This window comes from Emys orbicularis, chromosome 2 (assembly GCF_028017835.1).
Source record: "Emys orbicularis isolate rEmyOrb1 chromosome 2, rEmyOrb1.hap1, whole genome shotgun sequence".
Taxonomy (NCBI): Eukaryota; Metazoa; Chordata; order Testudines; family Emydidae; genus Emys; species Emys orbicularis.
This window is the reverse complement of record NC_088684.1, coordinates 266,388,574-266,403,801: the sequence shown is the minus strand read 5'-3', so window position 1 is coordinate 266,403,801 and position 15,228 is coordinate 266,388,574. Positions and strand designations below refer to the sequence as shown.

Sequence of the window (15,228 nt, the reverse complement as noted above, 5' to 3'; positions counted from 1 at the left end):
CGTTCTATGCCTAGGAGTGACCCGCACGCTGAGTGTCTCCGCTGCCTGGGTGAGACTCACATTAGCGACCGTCGCAAGATCTGCAGGTCGTTCAAGCGAAGGACCAAGAAGGAGAGAGACATTAGACTTTGAGCTCTCCTGATTGAGTCGGCGCTGGCCCAAACGCCGGCACGCCGTTCGGACTCGGCGCTGGCCGCTGCGTCGTCGGTGTGCAGCGAGGCCCCTTCGACCAGTCTGCGCCACTCTCCCTCCAAAAAGCAAGGGAAGGGCCTGGCCTCGCAGTGACGCCGTGACAAGGAAAAGGGGGAGGCTGGTCCCGTGTTGGGCAGCCCTCGGTCCTCCCCGGGCTCAAGGCCTCCGACTCGTGTGGAGCGGAGCAGCCCGGCACCGTCGGCCCATGCATCCCCACCGGTACAGATGCTGTCGATGCCGGAGGTGATGCAGGCTGCGAAGGACATTATGAGCCTGCCAGTCCTGAGCACACAGCCGAGCACGGGCCCCAGGTCTCGTGGCAAGCCTCCATTGGGTGCCCACCAGACCTCTCCAGCCAGCCACAGTTCCCACTCCGAGGATCGCTCCCCGCACAACTCGGCATGCAGTGGTCGCTCGTCTTGCAGCTCCCACCCACCCTCGACGCCATCCAGACCATCCGGGTCGCCGTCAGGATGGGAGTCACGGGGACCCTCGACACCGCCTGCCAGCGAGCGTAGGCACCGAGAGAGGCACCGGGAGTGCTTGCCTGCAGGGCGTGGGTACCGTAGCCACTCTCGACGGGATAGACGTCATCGTTCCCGTTCCAGCTCCCGATCAGCTAGATGTCGCGCTCGAGACTCCCTCCAGGGCGCCTCGGCACCGGGGCGCCAGACCTCGCATCGCCATCATGGGTACTGAAGTAGTTCTTCGGGCGGGTACCGTTCCTGACGTCGAGGTCCAGGTCCCGAGGGAGACGACGTCATAGGCACCATTCCTACCGCTCCCGGGGCACCGAGCGTTCGTCGTTGGCCTCGGCACCCGGCCACCCATCCTCGGTTCGCGTTGCTCAGCCGGGACAGATAGTGTCATCGAGCTCTCAGCCGGGTCAATGGCAAGGAGCCCCATGGCAAGGACAGTGGTGCCAGTGGGCACTGTGGCCACCGATGCCAGCCCAGACGGGGGCTTGTTCGGTTGCCGGAGCGTCTCAGGCTCCATCGGCCTCGTCCGACCGCCTACGGGACAAGTCGGTGGGTCACGAGTCGGCGGACCCGCGCCCGGACTCTGATCTGGGGCTTGACGCCCCGGCACCAACCGAGGCTCTCGGCTCCATGAGGGCCTTCTCCCCGGCACCAGACAACACCATAACGGCGCCTCCACCCTCAGACCCACAGGAGGACTTCAAGGCACACCAAGACCTGCTAAAGCGGGTGGCATCCAGCCTCCAGCTGCAGGCCGAGGAGATGGAGGGTCCGTCCGATTCCCTATTCAAGGTCCTGTCTCCCTCGGCACCGGGCCCTGCCCCTGCACCAGGGTATTGCCAACCTCTCCAACACCCTGTGGCAAACCCCTGCCTCCTTGGCCTCTATCTCCAAGAAGGTGGAGAGGAAATACTTTGTGCCGGCCAAGGACCACAAATACCTTATTCCCACCCGGCATCCAACTCACTCGTGATGGAATCGGTAAACCACAGGGAGCGACAGGGCCAGCCCGCGCCCAGCCCAAAAAATAAGGACGCCAGATGGCTGAACTCCTTTGGGAGAAAGCTTTATTCCTCTGCGAGTTTCCAGCTTAGGGTAGCCAACCACCAGGCCTTACTGAGCAGGTATGACTTTAACCTTTAGGAGTCTCTGCCTAAGTTCGAAATTCCCTGTGTCCCACTGCAGTGTCTTAAAGGATGACATAAAATGGGGGAAACTGGCATAAAGAAGCTATTAAAGGATTTTTAATTTTTTTTTTAACTGCTTGATTTTTACATTAGAGATTCAGATTTTTTTTCTGTCCTGGAGGACTAAGATGGTGGGAAATTTGATGATATCCCAATAGTTGAGTATGACGTCTGAACAAATAAAGGGGGCAGGATTTTAATCGGATTGTGCAAAACTTTTATAACATATTCAATTTCTAATGAATATTTTGGATAAAGGATATCTTTGTTAAAGATTCAACACCCCAACATTTCAGTTGGGGCATGAGAACTTATAATAGATATGCTGTGAGATATCTAGCAGATCCTCCAGAAAAACCAGGGAAAACCAGAGGTATGATAGTCCCAATATTTTGAAGGTAAAGAACAAAGGGGGGATGGGGAGAGGTGAGATTTTATTTTAATTTTGCATGTTTTCAGGTTTTCATTATTAGAACAAAAAGGGAAGTTTAAAAAAACAACCACCATAATCTTAAATGTTTCAAATGTTTTGCGGGTCACCTTTAAGCACAAAACCATCCATCCTCTATAGATCTAGGCACTGTGTTTTGTGGAAAAATTTATACACTAGCAAACTTTTAGTATAGTGGGAAGAATTCATTTCTGTTTGTGTGAAAAGATAGTACTGGAGAATTTTTAGGTATTTTGAAAGTAGCTTTGGTATGCTTAGGTTTGGGGGTTTTTAGATTACAACTCAGGAAAATAGTTAACTTTGTTCCTTTTCTGTGTCTTTAACATTATTTTTAGAGTCTGCATTAAAGTCATTGAATGCAGTTACTAGGTCTGTGACATTAAATCAACAAAATATCGGTGTGCCATGATTGACTTCACTTTAGAACTGAACCAATCACCAGAGACATTACTGTGTACCAAGTTGTATTACATTACCAATGCAATAGCAGTGCTTTTACAATAGAAAACTTTTAAAACTAAAATAACTTTTCAAAAGAATTCTTTGCATTTACTATATTGTTATATGAATGCATAATGGAATAGAAAAAATAGTTAGAAAAGAACTAGTAACGTAGCCTGCTTGCTTCTTACTCTTACCAAATTTAAACTCTGGTGTTTTTATTGTGTATTTGATCCTCCCCTGTCGTCTTCTACCATGGGCAAAAAAATTACATCTATTTCTGCTAGTGTTTGGTTTTTATATTCTCTTCTCATTAACTTTCACTGTAATAATGTGATCTCAATTTTTTTTAATGAGCTGGGTGACACCATTTGTATTTTCAGAGAGGCTCGATACTTACCTCTCTGTTTCTCTGTCAGGTGTGGGGGGGGGGGAGGGGGGAGAGAACAGCACAAACACTACTGGGTATAGCACTTTAAATCAACAGGGCAGCTTGGGGATTAAGCCCCATGGTCCCGATACTGAAAAGATTTTTGTCAAATGGGCTTACTTGCGAAAAATAGTGAGCACATACCTCGTCTCTGCAGGGTCATGGCCCAAGTGTGATAATATTTGCAGGAGTCACCCTTACATTGGCAACTATTAATATTAGAGATAAATAGTAATATGGTTACTTCTCATATGCCTGTAAATAAGTACTTTTTAAAACTTATTAAAATATACAGCTGAAATTAAAGTGATCACCAGAAGTTTAGACAGACTAAAAAAGAGAGCCTTCTGTTGTACTTTTAGTATTGTGTATTTGGTGTGAGGTTAAATATTAAAGTTCATAATTAATAGTTTAGTTGTGAAGAAATTTTATAACTTGGCACTTGATTTGAATCAACCATAAGTTTGAGTACTTAAGATCTTTTTTTTAAAGTATAGGTGTTGGGATTTTTTTTCAGTCATTTTGCTCAATATTTTGTGTATGTGTTGGTAATTTCTCTAGTACAGCCAAATAATGAAATCAGCATGGCAGTGTGGCCATACTGTTCCTAAAACCATAGACGATATGGTACGACTGTACAAATCTATTTAAAAGAATTAATCTTAATGAGAAATGTATAAAGTAATGATAAAGGTGAAATAATTAGCTTTCATACTCAGGTTTAGTGGAGGCAGGCTGCAGCTATGATACTGTCATATTATTCTACTATTGATGCTCATGGAGTTGTACCAATTTAAAAATCTTTAAAAACCACATGAAACTTCCATCAGCTGCAGTTAAGAACTATAGGCACAACACTATACATAAAATTTTAGGCCAATTTTAGGCCAGTTAGGATTGCAAAAATATGATAGAATTATAAATGAAAGTATGTTATAATAGGAAATGTCATCTTAACTTAGCAAATTTTACTATACAGTATGTGTGAAATGGAGCTGCAGTACCCATATTTGATCGTGTTGTGAGATTTATTTAATGATGTGTTTGGTTTTATTTTCAATTAGGGCTGTCAATTAATTGCAGTTAACTCAAGCGATTAACTAATTTTTTTTTAAATTAATCACAGTTAATCGCTGTTTTAATCACACTATTAAACAATAATAGAGTACCAATTTACACTTGTTATAAATATTTTTGGATGTTTTTCTACATTTTCAAATATATTTATTTCAGTTACAACACAGAATACAAAGTTTACATTGCTCACTTTATATTATTTTTTATTACAAATATTTGCACTGTAATAAAGATAAAATAAATCATATTTTTGAATTCACCTCATACAAGTACTGTAGTGCAATCTCTTTAGCATGAAAGTGCAATTTACAAATGTAGAATTATTTTTGTTACATAACTGCACTCAAAAACAAAACAGTGTAAAAGTTTAGACCCTACAAGTCCACTCAGTCCTACTTCTTGTTCAGCCAATCGCTAAGACAAACAAGTTTGTTTACATTTAAGGGGTCTTACCTGTAATTCCCCACCCTGTAATGTACTGTCATGATAAAGAGATTGCACTACAGTACTTGTATGAGGTGAATTCAAAAATACTATTTCTTTCGTTTATCTTTTTTACAGTGCAAATATTTGTAATAAAAATAATATAAAATAAGCACTGTACACTTTGTATTCTGTGTTGTAATTGAAATTAATATATTTGAAAATGTAGAAAACATCCTAAAATATTTAAATAAATGGTATTCTATTATTGTTTAACAGTACAATTAAAACTACGATTAATTACGATTTTTTGGTAATTGTTTGAGAGCTCTATTTTCAATGTATTTGGGAGAGATTGTGTAACACCGACAGACCCCAGTCATCAGCAGGCAGGATTGAATCTGGAACCTCTGAAGCTGGCTATTAGCTAAGGCTGTAACAGACTCACCAATCTGTAGCTGGGCTAGTGTCACTAGAGGGGACAGAGCATGACACCAAGCAGGCGTGGATTACAGACTTCCCCTAGCTGAGGAAGCGCATTCCGAGCTTCAGAGACTTCCCTGTTGATATCCTGGATGAGAGCCCACTTGTAATGCTGACAGATCCCAGTCATCAGCGGGCGGATCAAACCTGTGACCTTTGAAGCTTAGTGCGTGAGCCTCTACTGCATGAGCTAAAAGCCACATGGCTGTTAGCTAAGGCTGTGGCAGACTCATCAATCTCTAGTTGGGCTTGATGCTTCGAGAGGGGTCAAACCTCCACACCAAGCAGGCATGGGTTACGTTTGCATACGCTATTTTTAAACTTCCAGTTATGATAGCGCAGCATTGAGCCAAGGTCATAACACTGTTGAAGGCAATGATTTTATTAACTGTTATGCCCCTGTGCCCTGCTGCCACAATATATATTATTTTAAGTGTGTACATCCCATGGCAATTCAACTGGGATGTGTCAGAGATGGTATATGACTCAGGACTGAATGTATATTTTCCTTATATCTGTTAATTTATGCAGCATTCAAGAAGTTAATTGTATCATCATAGAGCTTGTTTCGATTGACTTATAAAAAATTGCGTTTCCCCCTTAGGAAACTTGCGACCAGACAGCAAGTGTGAAAAATCGGGATGGGGTGGGGGGTAATAGGAGCCTATATAAGAAAAAGACCCAAAAATCGGGACTGTCCCTATAAAATCGGGACATCTGGTCACCCTATTCCCCCTAAATCAAAAATAGAAAAATTAATCATTTCATTTATTGGGAATATCGTATTTTAAGTTGAAATGGCTGCTGTATTGTAGTTTAAGACTTTAACAATTTGGAGGTAATTTACCTTTTCGTCTGGGAATCTCTTCTGGACCATAAGGACCTGGTTTCTCAAAAATTGCATTTGAAATTTCATGCCTACTTTCTGTGTGCAGCTAATGTGATTGCTCATGGAAATAGCCAGTTTGGGGTTTCTTAATAAGTCATTGTCCCCTCCCCACCTTTCCCTGCCTGGAAGTGAATCTTTTCTGGACTTTTCAGATATTAAATTGCATAGTTTAAAAAAAAATTGTTGTTGCAGCTGGTTTTAGGAGAAGCTTTCGTCTTAGCAGAAAAGATAGAAAGACAAATAAATCCATGTATGAATGCAAGAAGAGTGATCAGTATGATACAGCAGATGTCCCAACATATGAAGAAGTTGCACCATATCGACGACAGCCTAATGAGAAATACAGGCTTGTAGTTTTGGTCGGTAAGTTATTTCTTTAATTTCTAAATCAGGAATCTAGAGTAAATATTAGTGCAATAATCTTACAAAAGTTTAAAATTTAACTTTTCTAGCTTTCAAACTGAAAATGTTTATGATCTAGAATATTATGTTGCTGCATTTGCTCATAATTTCTCATCCTTTTTTAGTTGTTTGAGTTTTGGAAAACTACAGGTGAAAAGCTATTTGTGCATCAGATAGTATGAGAAATATTGTCAACCCACTAATCAAAATATACAGATGAGCTGTAATATGACCTTGATCTTTTTGTTGTTGTTTAAAATTGTGCTATAGTCCCGAAACTAAATCTTATTTTGGTGCAATGAAGACTCCTTATGTGGCTGCAACTTTACCAACAGAATATAGCTTGCAAAGAAATTTCCTGAACGTCTAGTTCTTTGTGTGAAGAACTGGACTCCAACAAGGAACTGTCTTACCACTCATATCTCATGTCCCACTTGCTCCATGTCTAGGCTTAGGATAAGCTATGACCACAACATGCCCTATTACCACAGAGTTCTCCTGCTATAGAGAACATCAGTTAAGTGTCTTGGCCATTCATCCCCAGTATGCTGAACAAGGCTTTCACTAGACTATTGGTCAGAAATATGTCCAAATCTATCTCAGACAAATGAACCATGGTGTCCAGAAAAATTTCTGGCCACCCAAGTGCAATTAGGTGTCAGCACTCCACCGGAATGCTGAATTCTCTGTATCTCCCAAGGCTGTAAACTTGTCCTCCTGGAAATGAGAAGAAACAATTTCATTGTCAATGTCTGGGATGTTGTAAAACAGGGGCTTATTGTTAAGTGCGTTAACATAAATACCTGTACTAGTTGCCTGATCCTTGGGGATTTGCTAGGCTGCCCATTGGTAAGCTGTCAGACCAGAATAGGACCCATTTGTTTCAGAAGTTCTCTTTTCCATATTGGACCCATTCTGATCACAAGAAAGGGAGATTATTCATTTGTTCCAAAAATTGCTTCCAGATAATTGTATTTCACTTCTGATAAACAAGTAATAAGATTGACCTTCTGGCACCTGAAATTTTTGCTGCCAATTGCACACAATTCACAGGCTAGGGCAGTGACTTGACTTGTGAAATTCAGATAACTGATCAGTTATTGCAACTGTTGCAGGGCTAACTTTTATATCTCATGGGCCGATTGAACTAGTGAGTTGGATTTCTTGACCAGAGAGCGAGACATGCTGTTCAGTTCAGTACCAGCCTTTTTTGCTAGTGCCTGGAATGCTGTCAAGATGTGCTTTTGCCCAACCCTGTTTTCTAGCAAAAAAAAAAAAAAAAAATCATGGTAGTGAGTAGACAAGTCTCCCATATCACTTTCCACTCCAAAAAGGGTCTGAGTCTCACAAATGTCAAACTTTATGCAGAGCAGCAGTCTTATAAAAAAATATTTCTGGAAAGAAAAGTCCAATGATTCAAAAACAGCCAGGAGAATGAAAGGAGGCAGAGCGCTGACTTGATGTTGCATTTTGCCAAAAAGGCCCACTTCCTGAAGGCCCTAACTGTAATGACAGTGGAATCAAAGAATGGGAGTCTGAGGGTACGTCTACACTACCCGCCGGATCGGCGGGTAGTGATCGATCTATCGGGGATCGATTTATCGTGTCTACTGTAGATAAGTTCTTGGACTGCATTGCAGACAACTTTTTATTTCAGAAGGTTGAAAAAGCTACTGGGGGGAAGCTGTTCTAGACTTGATTTTAACAAATAGGGAGGAACTTGTTGAGAATTTGAAAGTAGAAGGCAGCTTGGGTGAAAGTGATCATGAAATCATAGAGTTTGCAATTCTAAGGAAAGGTAGAAGGGAGTACAGCAAAATAGAGACAATGGATTTCAGGAAGGCGGATTTTGGTAAGCTCAGAGAGCTGATAGGTAAGGTCCCATGGGAATCAAGACTGAGGGGAAAAACAACTGAGGAGAGTTGGCAGTTTTTCAAAGGGACACTATTAAGAGCCCAAAAGCAAGCTATTCCGCTGGGTAGGAAAGATAGAAAATGTGGCAAAAGACCACCTTGGCTTAACCACGAGATCTTGCATGATCTAAAAAATAAAAAGGAGTCATATAAAAAATGGAAACTAGGACACATTACAAAGGATGAATATAGGCAAACAACACAGGAATGCAGGGGCAACATTAGAAAGGCAAAGGCACAAAATGAGCTCAAACTAGCTACGGGAATAAAGGGAAACAAGAAGACTTTTTATCAATACATTAGAAGCAAGAGGAAGACCAAGGACAGGGTAGGCCCACTGCTCAGAGAGGAGGGAGAAACAGTAACAGGAAACTTGGAAATGGCAGAGATGCTTAATGACTTCTTTGTTTCGGTCTTCACCGAGAAGTCTGAAGGAATGCCTAACATAGTGAATGCTAATGGGAAGGGGGTAGGTTTAGAAGATAAAATAAAAAAAAGAACAAGTTAAAAATCACTTAGAAAAGTTAGATGCCTGCAAGTCACCAGGGCCTGATGAAATGCATCCTAGAATACTCAAGGAGCTAATAGAGGAGGTATCTGAGCCTCTAGCTATTATCTTTGGAAAATCATGGGAGACGGGAGAGATTCCAGAAGACTGGAAAAGGGCAAACATAGTGCCCATCTATAAAAAGGGAAATAAAAACAACCCAGGAAACTACAGACCAGTTAGTTTAACTTCTGTGCCAGGGAAGATAATGGAGCAAGTAAGTAAGGAAATCATCTGCAAACACTTGGAAGGTGGTAAGGTGATAGGGAATAGCCAGCATGGATTTGTAAAGAACAAATCGTGTCAAACCAACCTGATGGCTTTCTTTGATAGGATAACGAATCTTGTGGATAAGGGAGAAGCGGTGGATGTGGTATACCTAGACTTTAGTAAGGCATTTGATACGGTATCGCATGATATTCTTATCGATAAACTAGGCAAATACAACTTAGATGGGGCTACTATAAGGTGGGTGCATAACTGGCTGGATAACCGTACTCAGAGTAGTTATTAATGGTTCCCAATCCTGCTGGAAAGGTATAACGAGTGGGGTTCCGCAGGGATCTGTTTTGGGACCGGCTCTGTTCAATATCTTCATCAACGACTTAGATATTGGCATAGAAAGTACGCTTATTAAGTTTGCAGATGATACCAAACTGGGAGGGATTGCAACTGCTTTGGAGGACAGGGTCATAATTCAAAATGATCTGGACAAATTGGAGAAATGGTCTGAGTTAAACAGGATGAAGTTTAACAAAGACAAATGCAAAGTGCTCCACTTAGGAAGGAACAATCCGTTTCACACATACAGAATGGGAAGAGACTGTCTAGGAAGGAGTACGGCAGAAAGGGATCTAGGGGTTATAGTGGACCACAAGCTAAATATGAGTCAACAGTGTGATGCTGTTGCAAAAAAAGCAAACGTGATTCTGGGATGCATTAACAGGTGTGTTGTGAGCAAGACAGGAGAAGTCATTCTTCCGCTCTACTCTGCGCTGGTTAGGCCTCAACTGGAGTATTGTGTCCAGTTCTGGGCACTGCATTTCAAGAAAGATGTGGAGAAATTGGAGAGGGTCCAGAGAAGAGCAACAAGAATGATTAAAGGTCTTGAGAACATGACCTATGAAGGAAGGCTGAAAGAATTGGGTTTGTTTAGTTTGGAAAAGAGAAGACTGAGAGGGGACATGATAGCAGTTTTCAGGTATCTAAAAGGGTGTCATAAGGAGGAGGGAGAAAAACTTGTTCACCTTAGCCTCTAAGGATAGAACAAGAAGCAATGGGCTTAAACTGCAGCAAGGGAGGTTTAGGTTGGACATTAGGAAAAAGTTCCTAACTGTCAGGGTGGTTAAACACTGGAATAAATTGCCTAGGGAGGTTGTGGAATCTCCATCTCTGGAGATATTTAAGAGTAGGTTAGATAAATGTCTATCAGGGATGGTCTAGACAGTATTTGGTCCTGCCATGAGGGCAGGGGACTGGACTCGATGACCTCTCGAGGTCCCTTCCAGTCCTAGAATCTATGAATCCCCAATCGCGCTGCCGTCGACTCCGGAACTCCACCACGGCGAGAGGCAGAAGCGGAGATGACGGGAGAGCGGCGGCCGTTGATCCCGCGCCGCAAGGACGCGAAGTAAGTGATTCTAAGTCGATCTAAGGTACATCAACTTCAGCTATGCTATTCTCGTAGCTGAAGTTGACGTATCTTAGATCGATTTCCCCCCTTCCTCCCAGTGTAGACCAGGCCTGAGTATAAGCTAGGATCAATATAATCACTGACCGGGCCTAGCATACAAGCACTACTGAACCTGCCAGTATTCACCAGGGGCCTTCTTCAGAATCAACCCCGAAGAGAATGTACACCTAAGATCATCTTTACCCAGGCAAACAGTACAATCAGGACTTGTCCATATTTAAAATGTATTGCATTCACCAATCATTCAGAAATGTGTTGAGATCTTCAAACCTCAAAATGTTACAACATGTACATCTGCAAATGTAAAAACGTGCTGTTAGATTATTTTTCTATTTTGTAAAAACCTCAAGGTTCTGAGGATTTTAGCCTCAACTCCCAGAAAGATTTGATTTGCATAGAGGACAAAACTTTGCAGAACACTTGTGTCTACAATATAAAGGATTGGGCAATACTCAGCAAAGAGCCCAATGGGCTCATTCATGGGATTAGTTCCATTGATGTCAGCCGGTGTTTTTATATTTCTTTATAGGATAATACACTCGCTGAATGTTTCCATGAGAAGTCATGGGACTACCCAGTTGAGTAATGGTTGCAGTAACAGACCTATATATTATAGCTATCCTGATTTTGATAAAGTATTTTTTGGATTTACATAACCCTCTGACTATGGCAAACAAAGTACATTGAGTTTTGGATATTGGCAAAAATATAACAATGCAGCACTACAAACATTCAGCAGAATTATTTAACATTTTTTGCCATGGTTCTGAAAAAGTCCTTCTACAAACATAATGTAAAAGTAAAAACTTAATTGTATTTTTGCCATTTAGCCATTTTGTTCAGTGGCAGTTCCAGTTAAATTCCTTACCTTACATTGAAGTCTGAGGGTACATTTTTAATCAGGTTTTTTATTCTCTGTGGATAGAGAGCAATTTGTGCATCAGGTGAAAAAGGATATTTAGCTTTAAAGATCTGATCCTGTAACTGTTTGTTTCACAAACTGTTTAAGTCTCATGTGCTCCTATATTGTACTTATTGTACTTCTTATTGTACTTCTTGCATGGTACAGTGCAGGTATTTTAATACTCAGATCAAGCAGATAAGGATATCATAGTCACTGCTGCCATTAACTCAACATATGTATTTATAATCTTTGCTGTCTGGTCACTGCTGATTATAATCCATGGATGATCCTATGGCTCCAGGCCTCGTAAGGGTCAGATCAGAGTACTCTGGCACTTGTTCCAAGGCACTCATCATGCCTGGGGGAATGTGGTCGTGTTGGGAGAGGAACAAGACAGAAGAAAGACACGCATGAGGTTTGAGTGTGAGGGAAACAGATGAAAACCTTATGGAGCGCATGGGTCCATGTGGACCTCTTATAATCTGTGGGGAAAAGATTAGCAGCTTGGAGGAGCATCTTAGTTGGGTACTTTGAAACTCCCCTTCAAAGCTGTAATGTATTTCAGTCCACACCTAATTCAGTTCCAACCTTTTCTTGTACTGAAAATCTCATTAATACCAAATTGTTCAGTTTTTGTAATGTGGTTAAATGTGTCCTAGTGACTAAGATGAGACCCAGCAGCTTTGTGATTTGGAGTAACATTTTAACCCAGGTCTCCCAATTTACATTAACCTTGATCCCTCAATGTCACTTTACAGTATAGATTGAATAGCTCAATTTCAGAAAAAAGATATCAATGAATACAGACAGTTGTATTTAAATTATGTCCAAGGCTGCAACTTAAATAAAATATCACCTAAAAGCAACATATTATGGCAGTAGTTGAAGGGGGTTGAGGAAACAGTAGCAGCCCCAAACATTCACTGGCCTTTTTCCCACTTTAATTTATTCTTGTTAATTGTAAACATGCAAATAAGTAGGTAGATACTATAGAGAAGAAATAAGACATGGTCCATGCCTTGATGAGAAGACTAAGTATAGTGTTGCAAGTAAAAGCAAACAGGAGCGGTTTGGAAAAGGGAGGATAAAAGAAACATGAACACATTATGTACTTGAGTGGGTTTGTTAATGGTATGTACCTCTCTTGATGTGCTATGTTTTTTATATGTTAACTTAATTCATGGGATTGAAGGTGGGGAGGCCACATCATAATGGGAAGGGAGGAAAGGAATAGATTAGTGCTGATTAAAGGTAGGTCTACACTGCAGCTTGGAGCGAGCCTCCAAGCCTGGCTAAACAGACTCATGCTAGTGAGGTTCAAGGTAGTCCACTAAAAATGGAAGTGTGGCTGTTACAGCTCAATCGGTGGTGCAGGCTCTCAAGCCCACCCAACGCCCTATCTCTCAGCTCAGGTGGCTAGCCTGAGTGTCTGCTAGAGCCCCAATGTCTGCACTGGTGGTGGTAACGTGCTAGCTGGAGCCCCGCTAGTGCAAGTCTGTCTACCCACACTGGGAGGTTGGCTCCAAGCTGCACTGTAGACATAGCTGAAAGGAAATGGAGGTGTGGAAGGGACGAGGAACTAGAAGGCAAGTGCAGGAGGCAAGATTAAATTGACTGGTAGGGAGTTAACAAAAACAATCATCGGGCAGTGCAGGTTAATGGTTAAGGCACTAGAGCTGGAAAAATATATGGCTCTGCTAAAACACTTAGCTCTAGGTAAGTGTTCTTGAAGAGAAGTGAGGTGAGCTGAGGAGATTAGGGACTTTAAAGACCTTGTAGGGTGCTGGTGTCTCCTGCTGCAGTATGACTCCTCCAAGGACCAGTAGCCATTAGGCTGCCCACAGCTTCATCAGAGTGTATGGGTGGGAGGACATTTCTGGACCCATTGCTCATATACCAACACTCATGTACTGAGCTTCTTAATTTTACCACCTTAATACGCCTGCCTAATTCCCAGACCAGATAGGCCCTTAGTCCATGGCATAATGAAATCCTCAAGCTTTGCACAGAGTCCTCAGGCACTCCTGCAGGCCCAACTTCCATCTACTGGGAAAATGGGTTGATGTCCTTTCCCAGGAATTAGGCATCTCTTCCTGGGATTTAAAGATAGAAACTCACCACCGCCTTCCAGTGATTTTAATACTGTCCTGGGAGGCTAATCTGTTCCTGTGGCCAGGCCATCACTGAAATTAGCAATCCTTTGAAAAAGCAAGAAACAAAAATGGAATCTGATTAAAGCCACCCCGGTGTTCTTAAGAAAAGTCCACAAAACCCACACAAAACTAATGTGTCTGTAATCAAGATAAAGAAAACACATAAAAATGCAAAGGAACAAAACTATAACCTGTATTACAATAAATAAGTAAATTGAGGGGAGGGTGGATGAGTGGTGGAGCAGTGCAGGGTCTACTCTTTTCTTCTGTGGGCTGATGGGTGCCTCAGCAGCCAACTCTGGTGACTGATAAAAGTATCAGGATTGTCCAGATGCAGACATTTTACTAGGAAGGAGCTGCAAACAGGTACCAAGATGTGGCCTTGGATCTGGTTTACACCTACCTCATAATTTGGCACCAGCCTGGGTGTCTAGTGTTCTTATAAAGTTTCTTAAGGGTATGTAATTAAAATGCATTGCTTCAGTCTTTTTTTAGAAACTGTATTTCATAAATCCAATTTAAAATACAATGATATGTTAACTTAGTATTTTCAAAGGTAACTAGAGCATCTGTCTCACTACTTTTTGTGTCTTTTGTGGTAGCATATAGGTTGATGCTTCATTAGTAGAGTTTTCTCTACTATTAAAGCAGCAGAGCAGAAGAAATATGACCCTCTGTCAGGGACTGTTATGAACTGTTGAGTGGCTGTGTTTTTATAAAAATCATGTCCAAGGGAGCATTAAATTTAGTTTTTAATTAACAGTTTTGTCACCCTCCAGCACTAAAATTTAGCCGTCTACTAGTGTAATCACTGTAAGATTGTGGGCTATATACAACAAGTAATAACATCAAGTTGACTTTACACTTACATCAACAAAGAGTGCAGTGCAAAAGTGTGATAAGTAGACTGTTTATAACAAATTGCATATGTCTGATTTGAGGAATACCTAGAGATTTCATTTGATTTTGGTCGTAATAAATCAAATTAAGGAAGTGTGCTTTCTCAGTAACAAAAGCAATTTAGAAATTTATTGTAGACTTCAATAATTCTGATGTTATTCTCTGGATATTAGGAGCAGTTTAAGTCTGGCCAATACCATAAAAATGTCTTGAGTGAAATGTGGAAAAATAGCACTGTTAAGTAATACAGGTACAGTAGAAGCGAACAACATTTTAAAGACTTTTTGTATGCCAGTAGCAGCATTCTGTGTAACATGTGAAATATAATTTTGATATTATGCCAGGGATCACAAGGACAAATAATTAAATTAAAGCAGTAATTGGACAGAGCAGAAAATGTCCAGTATGTTATACTATGACTGGAAGCATAATTTACAGTTGGAAGCTTTTTAAAAAAAGAAAAAACCTGCCAATTGGAGATTTCTACTGACTTGATCTAACATTACTTTATTCTAGTTTTCAAAGTTCAAGTAATAGGCATGATAGGTTTTATTCCTATTATGCGTTCTCCTAAAACAGTGCATTGAAATAAGTATTTTTAAATGAGTTCAATTAAACTGGCTAGTCAGTGTGTTGAGCTCTTTCTCCATTGACTTCATATCTG

The 15,228-nt window shown here is 41.4% G+C and overlaps 1 protein-coding gene across 1 annotated transcript in view; it reads left to right on the top strand.

The window, feature by feature from the left end:
- MPP7 (MAGUK p55 scaffold protein 7) overlaps positions 1-15,228 on the top strand; it is a 164,099-nt gene that overhangs the window by 125,418 nt on the left and 23,453 nt on the right. The window contains exon 12 of the mRNA XM_065398472.1: positions 6,245-6,415. Within this exon, the coding sequence (XP_065254544.1) occupies positions 6,245-6,415 (171 nt within the window). The remainder of the gene's footprint in view (positions 1-6,244; positions 6,416-15,228) is intronic.